Genomic DNA, 12,620 nt, shown 5'->3' on the forward strand with positions numbered 1-12,620 from the left:
GACAGAAGGTTTGCGTAAACGAAGAGGTAAAGAAAAAAGTACAAAACTAGCTACGAGATCAAGGTAAAGAGACAAGTACATAGAAGTTGGTGGGGTTACTTGGAAAAATAAACAACAAATTTTATTGATTGAATAATATAATTTTGTCGTACATCTATTTGTCTATTTAATTATTGAATGACCCTCGTATCACTCATATTCTTGGTTAGATTCTTTTTAGTTCGAACTGGGCGAGTTTGCAGTCAAAAGTTGATAATGCAGCAGGCAGGTTATTTTAGAAAGAGGAACTGAATAGTATCGCACTAAAATTATAAACCCAAATTTCCTATGAGCAGGCAATCAAAATGAATCCCCTCTAGTCAGGTAATGCTTTTTCCTTAAAGATAAGTCCAACATGTTATTTAACTAATTTAATAATAATCTTGCTACGGGGGCAGGTGTGTAAGTGATACGCATTTCCGCATCGACATTTGCCAGTAATTATAGCCACACTATTGTGGGGGAGTGGTGGAATCTCCCACGCCGTTAGCAACTATTTACTATAGTAGCGTGCTGTTAATTACTAAAATATTATTTATGTACTGCAGTCTAACGTAGCTTTGAAGGGATGAAAACTTGCTCAGATAGTTGGTTTTATTTTTTTTTAAATATTTTATGAAATAGAGGAATTTCCATCTGAAATTGGAGCAAAATGACACCGGAATTCTACATCTGTAGATATGGATAATTCGTGGATAATGAGGTTTGTGGCCTTGGTTATCGTCTTAATTAGAACTGCCATTGTTTAAGGAAGTTGGTTATATGGAGAACAGAGTTATGCGTAGAGGTAACACGTAGGTATACTACTTTTGGAAAGTTGGCCAAAACGTACGAGGTAATTATTTCTACATTTTAAATAGTTTTATAAGTTTGCCGTTGATGGATTATTGAGATTAGCCATAAACGGAAATAGATTAAACATTATAGAAAAAAAATAGACGAGATTATTAAAGAATTTATTGTTTATGGTAATGAAATTTCACAATCCCGCGGTAGGTAATGAAAAACAGGCTTAAACACAGAGCTAAGCTCAGTGTAGAAGCTAGTGCCGGATTCAAACGTTTGCTAGTATCAGGATCTAGTCAGCTTTTGCTAGCTTACCATTATCGAACATGAATCTCCCAGCTTCGCTCTGTACTGGATCGACTATTCTTCTTTATGGGTCGCCACCTAGTAAAACCTTGAACTTGGTAAAAGTTAATGTTATAAACATATTATAAAGATTGAGACTTGTTTACTAATTGGTGTCAAGAGGGGGTGAATTAAACCTCCTATTTATTTTTAAAATTATGGCACATCAACTTCTGAGGTCAACGAATAGTGAGCTGGCTTCTGCCTCAAGAAAGAACAGGATTCGAACCCAGGATCTCCGTGCAGGAATAATGCGCTATCCACTCAGCTAATCTTTATTTATCATATCACAAAAAGTCAAGTCACAGGTGTCGTAGGTAGATACAAAACAAGAGCAGATGTATTCCCAGCATTTTGCGATATTCAGATACTTTTTTCGATTGACTTATTTGCAAACATATTAGAATGGCATTAGTTTAGAGGGCGCCCAATGAGCTTGCTTTAACAGCTGTTCTCCTATTCTGTCGCGGCTGACAAGGTAAGCGAATTGTCCTTGTCAGCTATGACACAAAAAAAGTAGCAACTACCAACTGATTTTTATAAGTTATTGTATCGGCTAGCGTTAACAATACAGTAGTTGGCAACAGTGTTCAACGCTCTGTTATGACTTTCTTTATTTTATTTGGACAAGTAGAAACTAGCTGTCCTGTTTTAAAGAGATAGTCGTACGTAACGATAACAACATCTCGACACTCAAGGTCTGCAGTATTTACAGAAATAATCCTGTTTTTATGTAACTAGAAGTTGTTTGCTCAATTGAAGAATATATATTTTTAATTTCAAGGTTTAAAGTTATTTTATTTATTTATTTTTTTTGTAAATATAAGTTCTTACCATAACATCTTTTACATTTAATTTTATTTTAATACGTTTCTTGTGTTAGAAACATAAAATGGTCAATTTTTTTTAGTGAAAATCGAGACTCAAACTTTAAAGTTGTCCCAAAAATTAAAAATTCATTTTTTTTCTAAATCCTTCGGTCAAGTACGAGATAAAGTCATCTACTAACGAAATCTTTTCGAAATTTTGATTTCAGATGATCCAGTCTCAAGATATGTCCACGAGAGGGTTGCATTTTTTTGACATGTTGCATTAAAACATTCGCCATTAGTACAATTATTATTAATTTGTAACGAAAAAATTACAATAAGTTCTTTAAACATAGACTGATATGACGCAAAAGTTCCCGAATAAAAAAGTAAACACGTTTTTCCCCTAAAAAATTTGAAAAAATGGCTTTTTTGCGCCTCTGATTGCCTATAACCCCTTAATGGTTAAATGAGAAATAGTAAAGTACGTTTGATAGTCGCCTCCGTCCACGACACCTAGTAAATGGTAGTTGGACGTTAAGCCCCGCCTGAAAAAATAGTCGATTACTTTACTTTACATAAATAATTTAGATACCTATTTTGTTTTAAAGTAGTGTCTATTAAGTACTGGTCAAAAACTAGGATCATACGCTGTATCGTACAGCGCTTACGAAATTATTATTTTTAAATTTAGTTAAAATATCAAATAATAACTTTACCCGATTTGTAATTTTTGACGAAACTCACACACAACCCTTGCCACGTTTCTGATTCAGGAGACCTCATAACGGATATTTCCAATCAAAAGTCTCAATCTAAAATCAATAAGAATTTCAATACCTTCTCTTACTGGTTATAACGGAAAATAAAAAACATATTGTCAAGATTTTTGACGGAAATTCGAAAAATGAAGAGGCTAACCATTCCCAAGTACAATACGAGAAATACATCAAAATGTTTTCTAAGTTTCTCTAACATGTTTGAGAATGTTCGGTTTAAACATACAAGTTCGAAAATGTACATGCTCTTCACAATGAACATATACATGGTTCTAATTATTAAACGAGATTAACCCTAAAAGATGAATTGGGATTTGACCAAATCAAATTTGTACATTTCAAAAAAGTATTTGAGAATTGAGATTCGCTAAAAAATAAAAGATAACACAAACAAAATAATAGAAAAGAAAAATTGGGTTGCTGTTCTCTTGAAATGCATTGTTACTTCATTTCATTATATTAAAATATTTCTTGAGGAGATCTAAACAAAGAAGTGTAACTAAAGTTCAGAGAGCTCTTTGTTTGTTTATTTTTATTTTTTGAAACATGGGCATTCATTAGGCAACTCTAATACGACCTAACTTTTTTTGGTTGGCTTTATTTTCATTTCTCAGACTTAGCCGAGGTAAAGATGGAATATTCGCTGCTTTTGGCTTTAAATTTAATTAAGATTGGACCCTTATTTTCTATGTATTTTCCAGTTATTAAAAGGAGAACTACATAACGTTATTAATTAAACGATTCGCTATGAATGACTTACACGAACTTCTCTTACTGACACTGCGATTCTAAAATTTTCTTAAATAAACCAAAAAACAATAGACTTTAAATACAAAGAGCAGCATTTTAGCCACTGATTTTTGGATTTACAAACAGCTAACAAGTTTGCAATGGCGAATGTTTTCATAATTTCTGAACTTTTTTGTTTGCCTAAATTGTTTTCATATTCATTAATCAATGGTTAACATTATCTCACATAAATACTTTCAGCGATACCATGAAAGCAATTTGTGGTCATTTTATATAAATGCTTAACCATCAGAATTAGTTAAAATAGTTTAAATTTCAATAAGAAGAATAAAGTGGTCGTTTCCTTTTAAAATTTCTTCTGTAAAGTTAAAGGTACGTTTTTCATTGGCTATCTGACCTCTAGAATAAATAATTTACAAAAAAGTATTGCATGTGACAGAGTGCATTTGTTAATCTTTGTATACACACTCGGCTCTATTAGAGTGTTATCGAGAAAATGGTATCACTTCGAACGGATATCCTATTATTGATAATGTCAACCGCATCCAAAGCAGCAGTTCACTAGTTGGGAACAAAAATTTCTTTAATATCTCTATTGAAACATTTTATTTTTTTCTAATTAGCATTCTATAATATAACTGCAGAAGCAGAGGACCGTAACACCGAATTTTTAATTTTCGACTTATTAGACGTGGATATTTTCTTTCGTAAAACCCTTTACACAGCGAATGGCGTATCTCTAAATCGTCCCACTGTTAGCATATTTTAGCAGTTAAGTAATCTCCAACTCACCCGACCTAGTTATTTAGGGTCAGGGAAGAAGACTTTCTGTCCCCGAAGGTAAAGATAATTTTTTTAATACCCCTTAAACGTACTGGAGAATAATATTTTCTGCTTCTCTGATTGAAGTATAAATTTGGAAATTATGTATTGAGTTCTGCAACGCAACATAATTATGTATACCATGGTTTTGCTGTTTTCTTAAGTTGAATGCTTGATTCGATGGGAATTCTACGAATCTTGGGCAGTAGAAGTGTAAAAACTTTGTACAAAAAAATTAATAAACAAATATTTTAATGGTTACTTTAGAGTAGACGCTGTTGGTCACATTTTAACATACTAAGCTGGAATAGTATAAAAATGAATGCGTACAAATGTAGAGCAGAGTGCTAAATAAATAATACCTACGAAGATAGTTAGACAGGTGCTGATCAGGTAAATGAAATGCCAGCTATCTTAAAATGTCCCACTTCTGGACCATTCCTTTCTCTAGTCCAATCCACTGCAGGATGCTGTGCACAATGAGACTGAAACACTGACGTCAAGTTTGTTTTCATACATCAATCTAATTCCCACCAACAGGCTAGAAAACCCCCTCTGTGTTCTATTCTACTTTGTTAAAAAAAAAAACATTCTAGCCCGTTCGTTCAAAGAGACTAATCCGTTACTTGTATGCCCAACGGTGATAGCCTTCACAATCTGTATCTAGGCATCTAGTGTAAAGGAGCCACTACTTCAAATAGACGTCTTCTACTCATTAAATTGATATAAACCACAGTCCTGTTCGCATCCTTTTTCGAGAAAGCGACCGACCATTTTCTCCAGGCAAAGGGGCTTAAGTCTTACAGTGGGAAGGATTTACCATAGTAATTATATTCGGATCTTTCAAGTTCAACATTAATGCACCAGGTCAGCTTCTGGTTTATTGTAAAGATCATAGTTAAAAATTAAGTACAATGCTGAACAATTTTTACTTCCTCCTCTTCGTATTGAGAAAAGCATTGCGATAATGCGGATTATCAATTGTATTTTCTCCAAAAACATCTCAGAGGTCATCTGAGTTTGGAAAAGTGAGTTTTACGAATTGCTGCGTGTGTGTATGTGAGTAAAATCGAAGAAATCCCAAATTTGACATCTAGATAATATATAAATATTAGGATAATATTAGCGAACCGAAAGTGCTCGTTTTACGAAGTCAATTTTTCACTTTGTGGAGATTATTACAAAAACAACTTCAACGAAAATATTAAAACTTCGCTCATTGCTAACTTATTTTAAGGCATTTTAATTATTTAAACAAATTAATTCACAGATCTGATTCTTATTAATATTATAAAATTAAGAAGACAGTAGATTCTTGTAGAGCGGCCTCAATGCCTTCGCCACCGCGACCCATAACAAGGCAGTAATATTAACAGTAATGGAACTTAAGGGCAAAGCATAACCACCCCTTGTCACAGAGATGTCCCTAATACAATTTTTTAAGAAAATGTTTCAAATAAAGTTCTAGATCAAGAGGTTTTCAAATGGTACACAAGTTTACAATTTTAATGAAAGCTGTAGGAGCCGTTTTTCTGCAAAACCTAAAAAACAGGAAAACTGATTAGGCCAAGTGGTTCTTCCGGAAGATCGATTTTGACCGGAACCGATCTGTGGCAATCACTGTTGGCACCTGAGTGTCAAATCAATTTGAACCTTATTTGTGATTTTTCTCTTTGTGAGTAAAGGTGGTACACATCATTACAGACGTTAGTCATGCTGTCCAATTTTAAAAACCGCGGATGAATTTGTAAATTGGACTTCGGGAAGACCCTCTTAACGAATGCATATTTCCGATGTAGAGTCGAAACCTACAATCTGTGTGAGTATAATACCTTTTCTTGCAGAGTAGAGAGAAATAATTGAAGGTCATCCTGAAGAGAACTAAGTTTTGTTCTTATTATCTTTGGTAAATATAAAATATATCTCTTAGGCTAATCTGACAGAGCCATTTAGGATTCTTTTCTCCTGAGCAGACAACAAAAGCAATCTCATTAACAGTACAAAGAAGGTCCTATCTACGTCAAATTGATTGTGTTGGACGCCTGGCAGTTCTAAAATAAATGAATTATAATAATTATAATTAATTTTAACAGGATCAATCGTTGATTTTTTGTTTTCTTTTATTTTTTGAATTTTTATTACAAAAGAGAAGAAATAAATGGGAATACGAGGAATATTTTGTGAGAAATCTGTAGCAATCATGTGATTAGAGAGAATGTCCTTGAAGAGAGGGAGAGGTCAATTTGCCTTAAAGGGGGTGGTATCTGTTTGTGTGTCTGTGGGTAAGTTATATTGCCTTAAAGGTTGGAAAAGCATTATAGGTACGCTAGACATACATTATGTATTTAGGTTGAGGCAGATTCACTGTGGCTAACAGCAGAATAATTCAATTACCCCAGCTGATCAAATAATGCTCAGTTTGTTCGCACGAGAGAGAGAGAGAGAGAGAATAACTGAGACAACTGATTTCAGCGCCCTTCTCTTGTTGTTCTCCAGCTATTTGCTTTGTTCTTGGTAGAAACGCTTCATACTCCTCTATTATCGACACATTTATCTAGCAATAAATTATTGCAACGATTTCCATGATTGTTCTCTTTAATGTTTTCAATTGGTTCTGGTTAAACTTGAATGGCAATAAATATTCTATGCAAACCAAACTTATGACTAAAGAAAGGTACTTTCGATTTTGGGATCTCATCGGGAATACCGGTTGTGAGGTTTACAGAATGCGAAAAATACAAATCGGTCTGTGCGTATGATCTGAAACGAAAAATAATTAATGATCATTTTTTTTTGCTTTAGTACGAACAGTTAATAGCACTATGTGTTAGAGGGGCACTATTTATATTTTGAGCCTAATAATAAAAAAATAGCTATTTGTCATTGAAAATGACTTTATTGTTTTTCAAAATATTCTCCTTTATGATCTATACACTTCTGCATGCGTTCGAACCACTTGTCAAAGCATTTTTTCCATTCCGCTTGAGACACCTCCAAAACATGGTTTTTGAATGCATCAACAGCTTCTTCTGCCGACGAAAATCGAATTTATTCTTGACGTTCGGAAACAAAAAGAAGTCATTTGGTGCCAAATCAGGACTGTACGGCGGATGACCCATTCATTCGATTTTTTGAGTGCCCAAATAGTCGGTTGTTAGACGAGATGTGTGACAGCTGGCATTGTCTTGATGAAGAATGATCCGACGGCGCTTGTTTGTTTTCCTTATTTCATCGAAGACTTCCGGCAAACAAATGGTTGTGTACCATCCAGAATTGACCGTTCTACGTTCCACTAAAGGCAATGTTGCCACATGACCAGTTTTTCCGAAAAAACAGGCGACCATTTGTTTCGAAGTGCTTCAAGCGCGAACAACTTTTTTTGGATTTGGTTCATCTTGAAACACCCATACAGTCGACTGCTGTTTAGTTTCCGGCTCATACGCATATATCCATGATTCATCACCTGTTACAATCTTATACACTTTTTTGCCATTGTATTTCTTAAGCATTTGTTTGCACCAATCGACACGAGCATCTTTTTGAGATTTTGTCAGAATATGTGGGATCCAACCTTTTTCACGGCTAAATGATCATGCAATATTTTATATAAGCTGGTGGAACTAATGCCTAAGATTGCCTCAATCTCACAGTATGTCACATGACGATCTTGCATTATTAGTATGCAATAATAATGTAAAACACAGCATCAATGTTTTCTGACACAACAACTGATTTTGGACGACCTTCACGACTTTCGTCGGTGAGCGAACGACGACCACGATTGAATTCGTTATACCAGCGTTTCATAGTGGCAAAGGATGGGGCTTTATCGCCAAAAGTGGAAGTAAGTTGATCGATGCACTCCTGTCGTAATAAATCATTGCACGAAAATTTTCACGAGTTAATTCCATTTTTTCGCTTAGGCACAATTTTCAAGTGACTGTAAACAACAGAAATCGCGCTCAAATAACAAAACGTTCTGAAGAAGGTTATGGTCAAAAATGTCAAACTTTCAAGTGGAAACGTCAAATAGCACCTGACAATACTCAGTGTTGCCAAGGCTCAAAATATAAGTAGTGCCCCTCGTATAAGGGCAATTGAGGGATAAAGTTATGTAATGAAGTAACCTCAGCAACTGTTGTGGCTCCGTAAACGTTAATTTTGTTTATTCATTCTGTTCGTGGAGAGCATATTTAAAGAACATTTAATTACAAACTGATATAATGTATATATAAACTGACAACTCAGAATATATCATAAATTCAGTTTGTAACATCAGCTATAAACTCAACTTTTCATTTCTTCACTAAACAAAATAAATATATAAGCTCTGGTAGAAAAAACTAGATACATCTCAGAATGAAATACCTTCTAACAAAGTCGAAACAGCCATTAGCCCATTATGTGAACTTTAAAAAGGAAAAAATGAGTAATTAATAAAGAAACTAACTTTCAAATTTAGTGGGTAAATAGAACATAATAATGATGATGGGAATAAAAAAAAATTGGGATCATAAGAAGTAACTAACTATAAGCTTCTAACCAAACTGAAAGAACAGTTATTTTTATAAGTTATTTTAGTTTTTCACGCGAAGGTATTTATTTTTTAGTTTATGAACAGTATGACTGCTGATTAGTGTGCAAACACATCACGCGCTTATGTGCGTTCCTTTAGTTGCTATTCTCCAACTACATTCCCACAAAACCCCTTAGTTTTTAGTTTAAATTGTTGGGCTATTAAAAAGTGGTTTATTAAAGATGATACATTAAAAAAAAAAATCATATTTAGAACATGCTCAACCTAACAACGATTATTTACCGTTGAAATATTTCTAACTCTGGAGCTGTATTAAAAAAAAAAATCCTATAATACGGGATTTTTTCCTTGGGAAGGTTATAATATATAAAGGTTATTCACCATAACTTCTACCTTATCTTGTACTTTCCTAACAATACAGCCGAGCGTCTAGTAAGTAGACAGTGTGCTATCTATCAAATACGACTTCCTTCCTAAATAGTAGGTCCTTGCTATCAGAGAAAGGGATATTTCCCGATTTTTATGAAAATTTTTGGTAGGTAACATGTTCAAGTTTATTTTTATTTTCTCTTAGTAAATGCAAATATTGAGATTATGTCACATTTTCCAAATATACTAATCCAATTAATTGTTTAGCCCATATGTGTTTGTTAGTCTTGAGTATACCATTGTTACTAGCGTAAAATCGTTGTTGAGTTTGTCTAGGAAATCGAAAATTTTATTACAAATCTGTAATATTGCGCTTTCGTTAGACGAACTTTGACTTACAAGCAAAACGGTAGTTAATTTGAAATTAAAGTTGAACTTCTCTAGTTTGAGAATATTTTTTAAAAATTTTTTGTTATTTAAAATCTGTATAAAAACAATAAGTAAATTAGAAGGTGGATGAGATACATTTTGGAAGAGAAAATCTAAGGGCCAGCAGCTAGGATCTCCGCGTGGGAATCCAATCCCCTACCCCCTAGCTAATCCCTTCCATCTTTATTATTATTATTATTATTATTTTTAACTTTAAAAACGAGCTTTAGTCCGGAGAATCCAAGCCATTCTCAAGATGTCACTTAAAGTGAAGTTACAGAAGTTATTATTGTACAGGTCCTTTTTAAGTTGTATACAGAGCAAGCTATCCATTTTTAAATAATATTAATATCATTTAATATTGTATTATAAAAATATTACCCGGGTTCGAATCCAGCTGCTGACCCTTAGATTTTCTCTTACTGGGAGCTTCTTACAGCTCACTGTCCGGAGGCCGGCTGTGCACTGATAAAAGCTCTGGGCGCTAATAACCTCAGCTGTTGATGCACCAAAAAAAAAAAAAAAATTATAATAATATTACAAATAGCTAAGGTAAATAATATTATATGTAATTACGTAGTTAACAATTTTGTATGCTCTGATTTTTCTTTATTAATATTAATATTTTAATAAAGTGGTGTAGATAGATTTTAAGTTGCTGTATCAGTTTTTGGAGGAGCAGTAACTGTTTCTTGACCTGCAATTTTTCGGCCTTTGATTTTTTTTAAGCCCGCCTGAAAAACTGGGCATTACTTTACTTTCATATATTTACTTTAGCAAATCAATACAAAGTGATAGACTTTATTTTTGTTTGCTTTTTCAAATTAACACCCACGAAGTGTTAGAACTAATCGACGAATATTAATTAATTTTGTTTTTAATTAGAAACAGATCTGTGAGCGTTTTAAGGCGCCAGTTGGTGACAAGTTGATGTTTTTGTTCGATTTAAATAATCTTTGCCATACATGTTGAAGCACAAAACACTTATATCTTGGTGCTGGGCATCTAAGCAGTGAAGCGGTCCAGCATAGACAAGGATGTAACAATGAAAGCAAAAGAAGATAAGAGGGGGAAAAAAATGATTAAACCCACGTAGAAGCAAACACATACACGGTGCTGCATATTTACATACAACACACTTGTACAACAGATTGTAATAGAACGATACCTAGCCATTATATATTGATTATAATCTATAATGAAAATGTATTCAGCGATAATATCTCAATAACTATCTCTGCACCGGCTGATTACTTTCTATTTGTATTTATTCTCCTCTATAATATATAATATACAAGGTACTTTTATTTGTAGTAGACATCACCAAAGACATCTAAGTAATTATTTCAGCAGTTTCCAACCTCCTTTTTTTATTTTATTTAATTTTTTCAACTACCAGCAAAATTATTGTATCATTTTATTATTTTCTGTTACTGTACTAGTAAGAGAAAGCGACCGTTATTTTTTTAGATTTGTATTTTTCATCGGAAATAAACGTTTCGAGATCCGCTGACTGTAAAAAAGGTTTAATAATTATTCAAGTGTGTGTTTGAGGATCATAAACCAAAAACGGATCGTTCAAATTTGATATTTGAAATAGATGCTGGCACGATATCCGCTGATAAGCTTTTGGGATTTATTTGTCTATTTATTCACTTCAATTTATTTTTAGAAGTATTTTTAAAAGTAGTTAGAACAATTTTTTTAAAGGAGGAGATTAGCAAAGTGGTAACGCGGAGATCTTGGGTTCGAGCCCAACTGCTGGCCCTTAGATTTTCTCTTCCTAGCTTCTTACAGCCCTAATGACCACACAAGTAGAAGTATAACTTCTATTTCAAAAGCATTCGCAGCAAATGCTTCTTAAGTCAGTTCTAGCGATGTTTTAAGCTATGCTCTGAAGTGTTAGATAAATGCGGGTGGCCTCATTACCTGTTTAATAATAATAAGAACTAGTTATGCAAAGAAAAGTACAAATTTGAAGAAAATTGATCCCAGTTTACTGAAAAATGAAAAGTAAAACTAATCTCTTACTTTTTTTTCAGGTAGAGCGCAACTTCCAACTACCTAATAAGGTGTCATGCAAGAGGGCAGAATCACATAATTCAATATTACTATTTTTTGAAGAATCAACACCCGAGATTCGAATTGTGGCTCTCCCACTTACAAATCCACGTTTCATTCCCTGTACACCAATGCCCGCTATTAATTTACTGAATAAATTTTTTCTTTTGTTTATTTATTTTGCGACTGTAATAGATACAACAAGCAAAAGAGATGAGAGTTAGGAAATGGCGCAAATACACGGGCACGCATGTACATGCACTTACATACACGTGCGCGCACATGCATGTGCGCCAAGAGGCGTGAATGTGGTGAACGACGACCATCCAGTGATGGAAGCCGTTAGTTCGCCACGTTGGCAAGCTTACACAGCAACCATCCTAGGAGGTCGGCATTGTGTTGAGATGGTCGCGTGGCCACCGCCGTTTTAGTCTGCGCTGTGGATTTGAAGGAAGTGTGGTTGTAGACATGTTGTGGATAAGAGGGTTGTAGTGACTGTGTAGATTTGAGTGGAGTTTTGTGTAGCGAGTTTGTGCTATTTCAGAGACGAGAGGAATATTGAGATCAGAGTGTATAGTATGATTGGAGACGTAGAAGGGAGCGTTAACTATTGTTCTTAGAATTTTAGATTGCAAGGTTTGAAGTCGGTTGATGTTTGATTTTTTGGCGCTTCCGTTGAGCTGTATTCCGTATATAGTGTTCGTTCGTTCGTCAGGGTCAGTTTTGATCGTTTGTCGAGTAGTCTTTTCAACATTTTGTACCTCAGATTGAGGTCAATTCGTTTGAGTCTCGTATGGGAGTTCCATGTTAGACGTTTGTCAAGGTATAGTCCGAGATATAGTACTTGGTTAGTGATTGGTATAGAAGTATTGTGGAAGGAGAGAGGAGAGAGAG

The 12,620-nt window shown here is 34.2% G+C and overlaps 1 protein-coding gene across 4 annotated transcripts in view; it reads right to left on the reverse strand.

Annotated features, from left to right (window-relative positions):
- The window catches only part of Su(var)3-7 (Suppressor of variegation 3-7), a 49,419-nt gene that overhangs the window by 18,558 nt on the left and 18,241 nt on the right, over positions 1 to 12,620 (reverse strand). For 3 of the 4 annotated variants that reach the window (XR_012461632.1, XM_074139329.1, XM_074139335.1), the window contains exon 2: positions 10,047 to 10,162. Coding sequence is in view for 2 of the 4 variants with exons in the window: in XM_074139329.1 (XP_073995430.1) it covers positions 10,047 to 10,162 (116 nt within the window). In the remaining 2 variants the exon portion in view is untranslated. Of the gene's footprint in view, positions 1 to 4,696; positions 4,815 to 10,046; positions 10,163 to 12,620 lie in introns of those variants that run through there. The other variant, XR_012461633.1, reaches the window with a different exon arrangement.

This window comes from Rhodnius prolixus, unplaced genomic scaffold (assembly GCF_049639745.1).
Source record: "Rhodnius prolixus isolate KJV_2025 unplaced genomic scaffold, Rpr scaffold_1, whole genome shotgun sequence".
In the NCBI taxonomy this organism is placed as follows: Eukaryota; Metazoa; Arthropoda; class Insecta; order Hemiptera; family Reduviidae; genus Rhodnius; species Rhodnius prolixus.